We start from the raw sequence: 14,380 nt of genomic DNA on the forward strand, positions 1-14,380 counted from the left end.
CTGGAACTCGCTCTGTAGACCAGGCTGGCCTCGAACTCACAGAGATCTGCCTGCCTCTGCCTCTTGAGTGCTGGGAGTAAAGGCATGAGCCACCAATGCCCAGCTGAGTGTTTGGCTTTTCATAGGCTTTTGCTTGTTTGCATTGCTGGGGATTGAACCCAGGACCTCATACATGCTAGACCTGCTCTTAACATATACCCTTAGAACCAAGTGCTCTTAACTCCCATCCCTACAGGGGCCGGGATATGCAATAATTAACAGCCGAGTGGCCTTCGCCCAATCTCAGCCTCCATTCCTGGGCTCCATTCCCACTGCCCGCTCCACAGCTCCGTCTCCTAGGCCACTAAACCTCAGCAGTCTCCTGGAATAAAACCAAAGGGAGTCTAGAGCAGAGCCGAAGCCTGAGCCAGTCTGAGAGCTGCCTCCATCCTCAGGTATGCTATCTGACACTTCTCAAACGGGACCACATACTCTAAGTTACCCCCAGGATAGGTTAAAGAATTTGCTTAATTGAAAAGGCCTTCTAAATGCCCGAAGCCAGAGAATCCAGGGGTGGAAACTAAGGCCCAGATCAAAGCACGGCTCACCCAAGGTTAAACTAGTAAGTAGTGTTTGTCTTTTGACCAGCACTTAAGGCTTCTGCCCTTCAGCCAACTGCTGAGCTCTTAGTTCTCCTAGTCCGGGGCCTCTAAGTGTGTGCATGGCCTGGTAATGGCAGGGACGTTGTCACAGTGGACTAAGATCTGAAAGTGTGACTGGGAAAATGGTGATGAGCTTGCAGAATGCAACTCACAGGGAGACAGAGAATACTGGCTGAAGGGAGTTAAAAAGAAAAAAGTTTTAAGAGATCACCGACTGGAAAAGATCCAAGGAGGTGGGGCTTGAGGGACTCAGCAGGAACTTGGGACATCGTAGCAATTTGGAGCATTTTTCAGGGGGAGGGTTTGGGGAAGGGTCAGACTTGGGTGGGTAGTTCCTGATGTTGTGCTTAAGCATGCCCCTCAGCCAGGTCCAGTTGGTTGCACATGTCTGGAATTGGCTAGTATTTGGTGACTTTTTTTCTTTTACATTTACTCATCGGGCCACTTGTGTCTGTTTTCCGCATGGTCAAGCAGGGAGTGGAGAGAGGCCTGGGCTGGGCCAGGCTCTCTGAGCTTTAACCTGTGTTACAAGCAAGCAGGTCTTGTTTTGTCCCAAAGGAGTTGAAGACACGTCTGGTGCTTCAACGGACCTGATTTACCTGGCCTGGACTTGGAGATCAGAGTAAGTGGATTAGAAGAAGCTTGGCGGGGTTCTGGAGTGAATGATTTAAGAGAGAGAATGAATGGGTAGACATTGGGATAAACAGATGGCTGCCTGTGTCTGGTGGTGTGAGCCTGTAATCCTGTCTGCTCTGGAGGCTGAGGCAAGAAAATTAAAAATTTAAGGGCTGGCTCACAGAATGAGTTCAAGATCAGCCTGGGTGATTTAGTAAGACTCTGTCTCAAAATACCAAGTGAGCCAGGTGGAGGTGATGCATGCCTTTAGTCCCAGCACTTGGGAGGCAGAGGCGGGTGGATCCCTGTGAGTTTGAGGCCAGCTTGGTCTAGAGCAAGTTCCAGGATAGCCAGGGCGGTTATACAGAGAAACACTGTCTCAAAAATACAAAAACAAGCCGGGCGGTGGTGGCGCACGCCTTTAATCCCAGCACTCGGGAGGCAGAGGCAGGCGAATCTCTGTGAGTTCGAGGCCGGGCTGGACTGATAGCCTCCGAAACAATACAGAGAAACCCTGTCTCGTAAAAACCAAAAAAAAAAAAAAAATACAAAAACAAAACTAACTAACAACACCACCACCAACGAAAAACAAAGTTAGTACTCAGTAGTACTTAGTACTACAAAAAATGAAGGCGGGGGTAGGGGTGAGCAGTGGCTAATGCAGAATAATGTTTTGTGGAGCAGAGAAGAAAGCTGGGAGGGCATTCAATTGTAGGCTTACTCTAGCAACGCTATGCCTAAGCAGTCTGAGGAGAGTCCTGTCAGGACACCTGAGTTTTGGGAATTGCCCCCCCCCCCCCCAGGGTTTCTCTGTATTGTTTTGGAGGATGTCCTAGAACTCACTCTGTAGACCAGGCTGGTCTCGAACTCACAGAAATCCGTCTACCTCTGCTTCCCAAGTGCTGGAATTAAAGGCTTGTGCCACCAACACCCGGCTGGATTTTTGTTTGTTTGTTTGTTTGTTTTTTATGTTGGGATCTTACCATTCCAGGCTGGTCTCAGATCTTTTTTTTTTCCCCCCCGAGACTGGGTTTCTCTGTGTTGTTTTGGAGGCTGTCCTGGAACTCACTCTGTAGACCAGGCTGGCCTCGAACTCACAGAGATCCGCCTGCCTCTGCCTCCCGAGTGCTGGGATTAAAGGCGTGCACCACCAACGCCCGGCCTGGTCTCAGATTTGGTATGTAATTGAAAATGACCTTGAATTTTGATCCTCCTGTCCCTAAATTTCCAGTCCCATGACACCAAGGTCTTCTTTATTTTTCCGGAGACAATGAGGGTTCCACGGTGTGGCCCTGGCTGTCTTGGATCTAATCCTGTAAACCAGGCTGAGATTTGCCTGCCTCTGCAGGGACTAAGGGTGCGCTCCACCACACCCTGCTGGACACCAAGTTTCGAGGGAAATGTGGAGACCTGTGAGCTGGGAAATCCATAAACTGAGGACATGATGACTCCAAGGAATGGTTGAGGGGAAGGTTTTTATTGTAGATATGAGGGAGAGTACAGCCAGAGGCATCTGGAAGAGAGAGAAAGTAGATTGAGTATGTCTAGCAGACTGAACTGGGCCATGGAGGGTGGGGGGCAAGAGGGACGGGACCAAGAGAGGAAGACAAAAGAGAACAGCTGAAACACCAGGGTTATGAGGAAAAGTGGGAGGAAGCCTAGGAGCTAGAGAAGGCTAGGGCTGGGGGCTGAGTGAGCAAAGTTTAGACCCACAGGCTGTGCTGCTGACTGAACCTGGAGGCCAGCACGTGGATAGTATGCTAATAGGCGCCACAGGTAGCCTTTGTCCTGTGTTTCTTTGGGATCTGACAGGAAGTCATTTGCTTTATCAGCTCTTGAATGAAACAGACTTGGAGGGAGGTGGAGAGGATTTGTGGGAGATAAATTTGGAACATTTTAGCAATTTGGAACATTCTGAGAGGTGAGGGGACAGGTTTGGGAACTGTGCCTTCCTCAAATTCAGTGTCTGAAGTCAAAAGATAGTAAGATGGCCAAGGGAAACCCAGCTACGTGGGAGGAGGCTCCTAAGTCTCCCAAGACCCCAGGGCTGTCCAACTGGCTGTAAACTCCCTGGATACAGAATTCCTTGGAGTGGCCTGTTGAACTTCCCAAGTGATAATCCTGAAAAGAAAAACCCTGGGTGTGGCGCACATGCCTGTAGTTCCAATTCTGCAGGAGGTTATTCCTCAGGGTTTCTTCCTTTTTGGTTTTATGAGACAGGGTTTTTCTGTGGCTTTGGAGGCTGTCTTGGAACTCACTCTGTACACCAGGCTGGTCTCAAACTCACAGAGATTCGCCTGCCTCTGCCTCCTGAGTGCTGGGACTAAAGGCATGCACACCACTGCCCGGCTGGTTTTTTTCCTTTTTTGTTTATGTTTTTTTGAGACAGGATTATTTTGTGTAGCCCTGGCTGTCCTGAAACTCTGTGGACCAAGCTGGCGTCAAACTCAAGAGATCAACCTGCCTCTGTCTCCTGAGTCCTGGATTAAAGGCGTGCGCCACCACTGTTTGACTTGAGCTTAGGATTTCATTGCTAGTCTGGCCCTCTAAACAAGCAAACAAAATTCCACTAATTTTTACTTTATCTTCAGCTTCTTAAGGCTTTTGCTTGTCTTTCTTTGAGACAGGGTTTCTCTGTATTATTTTAGAGGCTGTCCTGGAACTCACTCTGTAGACCAGGCTGGCCTCAAACTCACAGAGATCTATCTGCCTGCCTCTGCCTCCTGAGTGCTGGGACTAACGGCGTGCGCTACCAATGCCCGGCTGCTTGTCTTGTTTTTTATTTTAATTAATTTACTTATTCTTCTATCGTTACATCCCAACCTTGGTTTCCCCTACGTCCTCTCCTCCCAGTCCTTCCTTCCCCTTGGCTGTTCTGGAACTCACAGAGTTCCTGTCTCTTCCCAGTGTTGGGATCAAAGGCATGCAAATACCAAACTAAATACCTTATTTTTAAAGCTTTTATACAAAGTCATTTGGTATCAAAATCTGACTTGCCAGCCCTGGTGGTTTAAGGCAGATCTCTTGTGAGCTCAAGGCCAGCCTGGTCTACTAACCAGGGCTACATAGTGAGACCTTAACGGAAAAAAAATATAAAACCAAAAAAAATATATATATATATATATATAAAATCAAACAGAATTCTCTTGAGTTAAATAGTATACTGGGGCTCAGGTAGTAAAGGCACTTGCTGCGGAGTCTGACAAAGCCTGACAACCTGAGTTCAGTCCCTGGGTCCCTTATGGTAAAGGAAGGAACTGACCCCAACAAGTTGTCAAAGGTGCGAACATGAGTATACCCAAAACAAACTAAATAAATAATTGTAAAAAAAAGAAATTTAAAGAAGAAAAACAAATTGACCTGAAAAATGGGTGGGGGGTTATGCTTAAAGTTTTTATTTATTCCTCCTTATAACAGATTGATTGCTATTACATGGCAATCATGTTCCCTTAATTATTTTTAAAACCATAAATTATGTATAGCACTGCAATTTACATAATCAATAACACAGCAATTGAAATAATTAATGTAGTTTAAAACAGAATTTGTTAATCCTACTGGGTGAGAATAAGACAAATACCACAATTCTGAACCAAATTTGAAGCAAGCTTTCTTAAATTCTAGTCAGGCTGATGGACACGGCCTAGGTGTCCACCCAGGTTTCCCGTAGTATGACCCCAAGTCGCACTAGGTAGGGGCTAATAAAGGCAAGACCGCCCCCCACAAGGCCATGTGCTTTCTGCCTGTGTCCAGCTGGCTGCAGGACTGTGTCCTGATTTCTTTCTGCCTAAGCATCCCACCTCCATGTGATCCAGCGTAGCGTGTGCAACGGGGCAGCTTGGCTTGTTATCCTGTTTGAACAGCCTCCCTTCCCCAATTCCAGGAGGTTATCTGACCTTGGGCAGGTGGGGCATACAGATTAGAGGCATTTTTGTTTCATAAATCCTTTAAGCACAGTAATTTAAACTTAAAACATAATGTAAACCCTCACCAATTGAGGGCAGGGGAAATAGTTCATATACTAAGAGCACTAAGGAGGTGGTGGCACACACCCTTAATCCCAACACTCCGGAGACAGGTGGATCTCTGTGAGTTTGAGGCCAGCCTGGGTCTACTGAGTGACTTCCAGGACAGCCTCCAAAGCTACAAAGAAATATTGTTTCAATAAACCAAAAAAAAAAAAAAAAAGAAAGAAAGAAGGAAGGAAAGAAGAAAAAGCCCTGGCTGCTCTTTCAAAGGATCCATGTGAGATTCCCAGAACCCATATGGGGGCTCATAGCCATCTCTAACCCCAGTCCCAGGGGATCTGATGACCTCTTCTGGCCTCTGGGGAGACACTGCACACAGGTGGTGCACAGACATGCATGCAGGCAAACATAAACACATAAAATAATGTTTTTGCTTAGATGTCCTGTTTTCAGAGTGGGTCAGTGTGACAGTACTTTCAGTGACATTGTTGTGTCTAGGTCCTGTGCACTGTGGTCAATGGAATTAAAGAAAGGCCAGCTCTCACTGTCACTGCCTCACAGGAAAAACACATACTGGATTGTTTTGTAATGGAAAAACGGTTCTTGATACTTCCGTATACAGTTGAATTCACATTATCTGGAGGTGGGGGAGAACACAATGAGGTTGAAAAGAGGGGAAAGGGAGCTTTATGTCCTCCTTCCTGACTTACGTTCTTTTGTCTACCTCCTGTCTCATCATCTAATCTTTTTTTTTTTCTCAAGACAGGGTTTCTCTGTGTAGTCTTGGCTCTCATAGGTAGGGCTGAACTCACAGATCCTTGCCTCTGCCTCCTGAGTGCTGGGATTAAATGTGTGTGCCACTACTGCCTGGCTACATCATCAGCTAATATGACAGTCTTGATTTCCTCTCTGAATTTTTAGACGTTTTACCCACACCTAAACCTGTATCACCTTATCACCTTTTTGTTGTTGTTCTTTTCAACACAGTTTCTCTAGGTAGCCTTGGCTGCCCTTGAACTAGCTCTGTAGACCAGGCTGGCCTCTGCCTCCCAAGTGCTGGGATTAAAAGGCACAAAACTCTACTTCCCTGCAACCTATAAAATCTTTAAAATTTTTAGCCTTGACTCCAAGGATTTCGAATATGGGTGTGGGCAAACTCTAATTGTTTTTGCAAATGGCCCATCTCTTGTTTTTGAATTGCCTTGTTTGAGTCTTAGGACCACCGAAGTCAAAAAGGCCAGTGAGTGGCTGTCTCCAGGGCATCTAAGCCTCACTGAGTCTGGAAGACTGACCGGAGGAGGTGACGCAGGATCCCTGAATGCAGGCACCACCCACTGGAGCTGAGTACACTCTTGGAGGTTCCTCTGACTGTAGCTCTCCCTTCAGGGTCTGGCATGGCTCACCTGATGACAGTGCAGTTGCTGCTCCTGCTGACATGGGTGGCCGAGTGTGCCCAATCAAGGGCCAGAACTGAACTGCTCAATGTTTGCATGGATGCCAAGCACCACAAAGAAAAGCCAGGCCCCGAGGACAATTTACACAACCAGGTAAGGTGAGGGGTGACCTGGGGGACATGGGGCTGACTGAAGACTAGTGGGTCAGGAGAGAGAAGTATCCAGCCCCAGTCAGTCTATGGTGGTGGTGAACAGGACTGCTGGAGGAGAGCGTCAGTTCTCTCTAATGTGGGTGACTTTGACAATTCATATCGGCTGCCGATTGTTAGTGCAATGCTAGGTCTTCTTGGTGGCTGGGTTTTGACATTGCACAAATAAGGAAGTAGGCTCAGGGAGGAGTTTGGGAAATGGAACAGGCAGATCATTGTAGTGGGTTTAGGTTGAGAAAGACTCCTCTGGGGACTTCAGGGAAGAGGCTGTGCACTGCACACTGCCCACAGTTGCTCTTTTCTGTTAACCTTTGAAGTCTCGAGAAGGGAAAATCTCGCAGCTATGAGCCTGGCTGACAAGCATTTGGAGTAGGGCATTTAGCAAACATTTGGACTGTGGTCCTCGCCCATGTAGGGCCTGAGGTGTCTGTGCTACAACAGATATTTGCCATAGCCTGCTTATTATTCAAAATGTACCTAAACATTTAATTAAATCAGTATGCTGCAACAACTGTAAAATAAACAACAGAAGGTCAGCTACTGGGGAGTCAGAGACAGGAGGATAGTCTGACCTGGAACTTTACAGTCAGGAGTATGTCTCAAAAAAAAAAAAACCAAAAAAAAAAAAAGAGCCGGGCGTTGGTGGCGCACGCCTTTAATCCCAGCACTTGGGAGGCAGAGGCAGGTGGATCTCTGTGAGTTCGAGGCCAGCCTGGTCTACAAAGCGAGTTCCAGGACAGCCTCCAAAACAATACAGAGAAACCCTGTCTCGAAAAACCAAAACAAAAACAAAAAACAAAAAAATAGTGGGACAATGGTGGCGCACCCCTTTAATCCCAACACTCGGGAGGCAGAGGCAGGCAGATCTCTGTGAGTTCCAGACCAGCTTGGTCTACAAGAGCTAGTTCCAGAACAGGCTCTAAAGCCACAGAGGAACCTTGTCCCGGAAAACCGGGAGGGGGGAGCAAAAAAATAAGGGCCAGAAAGCTGGCTCTTGCAGAATACCCAGCATCCACATAGTGGCTGGTAACCATACATGACTCTAGTTCCAGGGGATGTAATGCCCTCTTCTGACCTCTGCAGGCACCAGGCATGCAGAGGTCATGTGCAAAACAGCCATACATGTAAAATAAATAAAGTTATTAAATAAACAACAAATAAATAGGCCTGGGACATAGCTCAGTTGATAGAGTACTTGCATACCATTCTAAATTGGACCCCAGCACCACCTCAAACTGGTTGCATTGACACACAGCTGTAATCTGAGCCCTGGGAAGTGGAGGTAGGAGGATCAGAAATTCAAGGCTGCCTTCAGCCACATAGTGAGTTCCGTGCCAGCCTGGAATACATGAAACTCTGGAGAGAGAGAGACAGAGACAGAGACAGAGAGACAGACAGACAGAGACAGAGAGAGAGAGACAGAGCGAGAGAACATTTTTTGTGTGGGGGCAGATGTGTTAGGATTAAAGGTAGGCACCATCACACCCTAAAAAATTAATAGAAAACAAACGAAAACAATTTGTACTGATTTCTTTATAATAAACCACTGAGTCAAATTATTGCTGCCCATATACATATGAGTGTGAGGCTACTCACTGGATCATGGTCAGCCTACCATAGACCATACTAGTTTTATGATACAGCATGAGAGGGACCTTGGTGAGAAGCCCCACAAAGGGTGAGGAGGGAGAGAGGAACAGCTGGAAGAGAGAGCTGGAGTAGGCGGAGCTTGTCTCTTAAAGGGACCTTTTGCACCTGCATACAGAGCCAAGGTACTGTTTGCCATGCAAGTACTCGGCCAGCTCCCCAAGGGGTGGGGCCAGGTGTGCCTGAATGATAACAATACTCAGAAAGAAAAATGGCTCTCTGTTCCTAGGAGCCATCAGCTGTCAGTAGCTCCTCAGCTGGGGATGAGGTTCATCTGTCCTTCCCTTATCCATGCTACTGCTGGTGTTTTGTTTTGTGTCTGTGAGACAGGATCTCACTTGTAGCCTGGCTGGCCTGGAACTCAGTATGTAAACCATGCTGGCCTCCTGAGTGCTTGAATCAGTGTGTGCCTCCACACCCGGTGCTACTATTTTGAATCATCGAGCACACTGTTGCTAGATTTAGACTGAGCAGTGGCTGCCTTGAGCAGCCTTAACTTACTAACTTATTCAGCATTCTCTTTTTTAACTTATTTTTTTATCATTTGGGAGGCAGATGCAGGTGGATTTCTATGAGTTTGAGGCAAGCCTGGTCTGCATAGCAAATTCCAGGTCAGTCAGAGCTATATAGTAAGCCCCTCTCTCAAAATAAGTGCTTATTTTTATTTATGTGTGGGCGTATGTGTCTTTGTGAATGAATACCACAGTCCTTGAGTGCTGGTGGAGGCCGGAAGAAGACATCAGATCCTCTGGGGCTGGGCTTACAGTTGAGTCAGGACATCAGTGTTGGGCTAAAGATTCTTTAACTGCTGAACCATCTCTCTTGACTCTTAATTTTTTTTAAGCCAAGCATGATGTCACATGCCTTTAATCCTGGTATTCTGAGGGGTAGACCAGACAGAACTCTGAGTTTGAGGCCAGCATGATCCACATAGCAAGTTCCAGGGCTACATAGACAGGCCTTGTCTCAAAAACAAAACAAACAAAACAACAACAAAATTGTTTTAAATGTATTTTTAGACTTTTCATTGGGTGGTGGTGGAACTCTCCTTCAATCCAGGCACTCTTGAGGCACATGCAGGTGGATCTCTGTGAGTTCAAGGCCAGCCTGGTCTACACAGTGAGTTCTAGAACAGCCAAGGCTAAACAGAGAAACCCTGTCTTAAAAAACAAAAATTAAAAAAAAAAATCTTTGAAAAAAGCAAAAACTTTGCAATATACCAAGTTCAAGGCCAAGCATCTTCCTTCACTAATAAGTATGTATTGAGTGTCTTTGTAACGGAGCTATTCTCCAGGTTTTTGTCATATCTCAGTGAAGTTTAATCTGACCATCTGGTGGCACTGCAAGTCTGCATGTCTTTCATGTGCTTTTATTTATTTTTCCGAAGCAATTGAAACATTGTTTTTACTATTGTATCCCTTATTTCCTAGAAAAGTACCTGGCTTAGCTTGGGTAAGGGCTCATAGAGGAATAAAATGAATTAAAACCTGGATGTGTTGCCAGCCATGGGGGCATTAAATCTGTTTCTGTAAATGCTAGGTTAGCCTGGGTTACATAGTGAGAATCTGGCTTTAAAAAAAATAAAAAGCCGAGAGTTGGTGGCGTATCTCTTTAATCCCAGCATGAAGGAGGCAGAGGTAGGCTGATCTCTGTGAGTTTGAGGCCAGCCTGGTCTACAGAGTGAGTTCCAGGACAGCCTCCAAAGCCACAGAGAAACCTTGTCTCGAAAAACCAAAAAGAAAAAGTTAGATGTAGGAAAAGCTGGACGCAGTGGCACACACCTGTGATGTCACCTCTTGAGACGTAGAGGGGGAGAGAATCAGGAGTTCCAGGTCATTCTTGAACTCTGAGGCTTTGTCTCAGGAAAACAGGACTGGGGAGAGAGTGCTTGCCTCACAAACATGAGAACCTGAGTTTAATCCCTAGGACTCATCTAAAAATGCCAAGTGAGGCAGAAACAATATGGCCTTATAACTCCAGCACTGAGGAGATAAAGACAAGTGAATCCCCATGCTTATCAACAGTTAATATAGTTTAATTTGTGATTGCATGGGTAGTGAGAGACCCTGCCTCCAATGAGGTAGACAGACTGCCTGAGGTTGTCTACTAACCTCCACATTTGCATACAAATGTGTGTACATATATGCACATGAATACACACACACACACACACCACACACAGGCACATGTACATAAGAAAAAATAATGGGGTTAGGTAAGTGGTGGTGAAAGCCTTTAATCCCAGTACTTGGGAGGTGGAGGCAGGTGGATCTCTGTGAGTTTGAGGTCAGCCTGGTCTACAGAGCAAGTTCCATGACAGTCAGAGCTATCATACAGAGAAACCCTGTCTCAAAAAACAAAAGAAGAAGAAAATAATGGGGGCTGGAGAGATGGCTCAGAGCGCTGGCTGCTCTTCCTCAGGTCCTGAGTTCAATTCCCAGCAACCACATGGTGGCTCACAATCATCTGTAATGAAATCTGGTGCCCTCTTCTGGCCTGTAGGAATACATTCTGGCAAAATAATGTATATATAGTAAATCTTAAAAGAAAAGAAAAGAGCTGGGTGTTGGTGGTGCAGTTTTAATTCCAGCACTCGGGAGGCAGAGGCAGGCGGATCTCTCTGAGTTAGAGACCAGCCTGGTCTGCAAGAGCTAGTTCCAGGACAGCCTCCAAAGCCACAGAGAAACCCTGTCTCGGAAAAAAGAAAAGAAAAGAAAGGAAAACATAATGAAAGGAACAGTATGAACGAATGAATGATTTTTTTTTTTTTGAGACAGGGTTTCTCTGTGTAACAGCCCTGGTTGTCCTGGAACTCACACTGTAGACCAGGCTGGCCTTGAACTCAGAGATCCACCTGTCTCTGCCTCCAGAGTGCTGGAATTAAGGGCATGCCCCACCACACCTGTGTGAATTAGTGAATTTTAAAAAATTATTTTTATTTTATGTGTATGTTCGCTTGTATGTGCATCACCTTTGTGCCTGGTGCTCAAGAAGGCCAGAAGAGGAATCCCAGACAGTTGTGAGCTGCCATGTGGGTGCTGGACACTAAACCCTGGTCCTCTGCAAGAGCGGACAATGCTCTCCTTTTGTAAGGACTGTACCTCTTGGGCTCCCATAGCCAGCCAGGGTGCAACCGCAAGCATTCCCCTGAATGATTGCCCAGGCAATCAAGGACTTAACAAACTTCAAGCCTGCGGGCTGCACATTCTGTCTGTGTTGGCCATGGACTTGGTCCTGTGTCTCCCTCCATACAGTGCAGCCCCTGGAAGAAGAATTCCTGCTGTTCCACCAACACAAGCCAGGAAGCCCATGAGGACATTTCCTACCTGTACCGATTCAACTGGGACCACTGTGGGAAGATGACACCGGAGTGCAAACGACACTTTATCCAGGATACCTGTCTCTATGAGTGTTCTCCCAACTTGGGACCCTGGATCCAACAGGTATGAGTGTCCCCCAAAGCTAACAGAGCAGCTGTGCTCTCCACATATCTCTACAGGTTCTGCCCCCAGTGCCAGTTCTACTCAGGTTGCATTTCCCCGGTTCCTGAGCTCAAAACCTTCCTCATCATCTCTCAGGTGGACCAGAGCTGGCGCAAAGAGCGAATCCTTGATGTCCCTCTGTGCAAAGAGGACTGTCAGCGATGGTGGCAGGACTGCCGCACCTCTTTCACCTGCAAGAGCAACTGGCACAAGGGGTGGAACTGGACCTCGGGTGAGGAGTGGGTGAGGAGGGAAGGGTGGGGACTGTGCAGCTGCTGTGTGACAGTCTGGGGCTTTGAAGTTGGAGCGAGTAGAGGGAGACAGCTCTAGGCACAGCGGCTAAAGGTACTTCTATCATTCATATAGGGCATAACCAGTGCCCCGTGGGAGCCTCCTGTCACCCCTTCGACTTCTATTTCCCTACACCTGCTGCTCTGTGTGAGGAAATCTGGAGTCACTCCTACAAACTCAGCAACTACAGCCGAGGGAGTGGCCGCTGCATCCAGATGTGGTTCGACCCAGCCCAAGGCAACCCCAATGAGGAGGTGGCAAGGTTCTATGCCGAGGCAATGAGTGGAGCTGGGCTCCACAGGGCCTGGCCACTAATGTGCAGCCTGCCCTTAGTGCTGCTCTGGGCATTCAGCCGAGTTCCTTTTACCCTCTGATCCCCTGGAGCTCCCTGCCTGGCTTAGCCTCCCAGCTCCCAGCCTCCTTTGTAGTGTGGCCTCTGACCGCCTGTTTAAATAAACCAGACATTCAATATCTGTCTTCTGAATTATTTGGGTGTGAATGGGAAAATAGTTATTTGGCATCCTACTTCCCACTGATTGAAGTTTTCCCTGCTCTGACACTTAACTGTGGGCAAGTTAGATATCCTTAATTTTCCTATGCTGTACCACTTTCTTTTTTTTTATTATTTTATTTTCCAGTTTAAATTTAGATAAGAAACAAGGTTGCTTCACAAGTCAGTTCCAGGTCCCTCTCCCTTTCCCTCCCCTCCTCCCGTGCCCTCCCCCAACCCCCCCTTATCCCCTCATTCCCCCAGGGAGGGTGAGGCCCTCCATGGGGGTGTCCATAGTCTGTCATTTCATATAGGGCAGGGCCTAGACCCTTCCCCAAGAGTTCAGGGTGAGAGTGCACCTCACATTGTTCTATGGGAGTCCAAAGTCTGTGTGTATACTTGGGATGGGTACTGATCTGCTGCCCAAGGCTCAATAGATTACCTAGGTCTCCTCACTGACACCCAGATTCAGGGGGTCTTGATCAGTCCCATGCTGGATTCCCAGGCTAATGCCTGGGATTCAAGAGTTAACCTTTGTCTGGTCAGCTGTTTCTGGGGGTTAAACCAGCCCAGTCTTAATCCCTTTGCTCATCAGTCCTCCCTCTCTGTTACTGGCTTTCTTGAGTTCAGCTCAGTACTTAACCAAGGGAGTCTGCCTCTTCCTCGATCAGCCACTAAATGAAGTTTCTGTTTCCCAGACTCTCTGGCCATAGGATTGTAGGCTGGCACTCCCCAGATCTATGTCTAAAATCCATATATGAGAGAGTACATGCCATGTTTCTCTTTTTGTGACTGGGTTACCTCACTCAGGATGGTTTCTTCTAGTGTCATCCATTTGCCTGCGAATCTCATGATTCTATTATTTTTTTCTGCTGAATAGTACTCCATTGTGTAGATGTACCACATTTTCTCTATCCACTCTTCGGTTGAGGGACATCTAGGTTGCTTCCAAGTTCTGGCTATTACAAATAAAGCTGCTATGAACATAGTGGAACAGACATCTTTGTTGTATGAATGGGCATCTTTTGGATATATGCCTAAGAGTGGAGTTGCTGGGTCTTGTGGTAGGCTTATTCCCATTTTTCTGAGGAATCTCCATACTGATTTCCAAAGTGGCTGAACCAGTTGGCACTCCCACCAGCAATGGAGGAGTGTCCCCCTTTCACCACATCCTCTCCAACATAAATTGTCATTGATGTTTTTGATTTTAGCCATTCTGACAGGAGTGAGATGGTATCTCAGAGTTGTTTTGATTTGCATTTCCCGGATGGCTAAGGATGTTGAGCACTTTCTCAAGTGCCTCTCAGCCATTTTAGACTCCTCTATTGAAAACTCTCTATTTAGTTCTGCAGCCCACTTTTTAATTGGGTCCTTTGATGTTTTGGAGACTTGCTTCTTGAGTTCTTTGTAAATTTTGGAGATCAACCCTCTGTCAGATGTGGGATTAGTGAATATTTTTTCCCATTCTGTGGGCTGCCTTTTTGTCTTGCTGACTGAATCCTTTGCCTTACAGAAGCTTCTCAGTTTCAGTAGGTCCCATTTATTAATTGATCTCACTGTCTGTGCTACTGGTGTTATGTTCAGGTAGCTGTCTCCTGTACCAATTCGTTCAAGGGTACCACCCACTTTCTCTTCTAAGAGGT

General features: G+C 46.7%; 1 protein-coding gene across 1 annotated transcript; it reads left to right on the forward strand.

Annotated features, from left to right (window-relative positions):
- The first annotated feature begins 340 nt into the window (after positions 1-340).
- On the forward strand, positions 341-12,716 carry LOC101841460 (folate receptor alpha). Its single transcript, XM_005074030.4, has 6 exons — positions 341-434; positions 1,200-1,263; positions 6,611-6,771; positions 11,729-11,917; positions 12,053-12,188; positions 12,323-12,716. The coding sequence occupies exons 3-6, from the start codon at positions 6,619-6,621 to the stop codon at positions 12,619-12,621; spliced, it is 777 nt and encodes a 258-aa protein (XP_005074087.1). The 5' UTR covers positions 341-434; positions 1,200-1,263; positions 6,611-6,618; the 3' UTR covers positions 12,622-12,716.
- Positions 12,717-14,380: the final 1,664 nt, after the last annotated feature.

This window comes from Mesocricetus auratus, unplaced genomic scaffold, assembly GCF_017639785.1.
Source record: "Mesocricetus auratus isolate SY011 unplaced genomic scaffold, BCM_Maur_2.0 Super-Scaffold_4256, whole genome shotgun sequence".
NCBI lineage: Eukaryota > Metazoa > Chordata > Mammalia > Rodentia > Cricetidae > Mesocricetus > Mesocricetus auratus.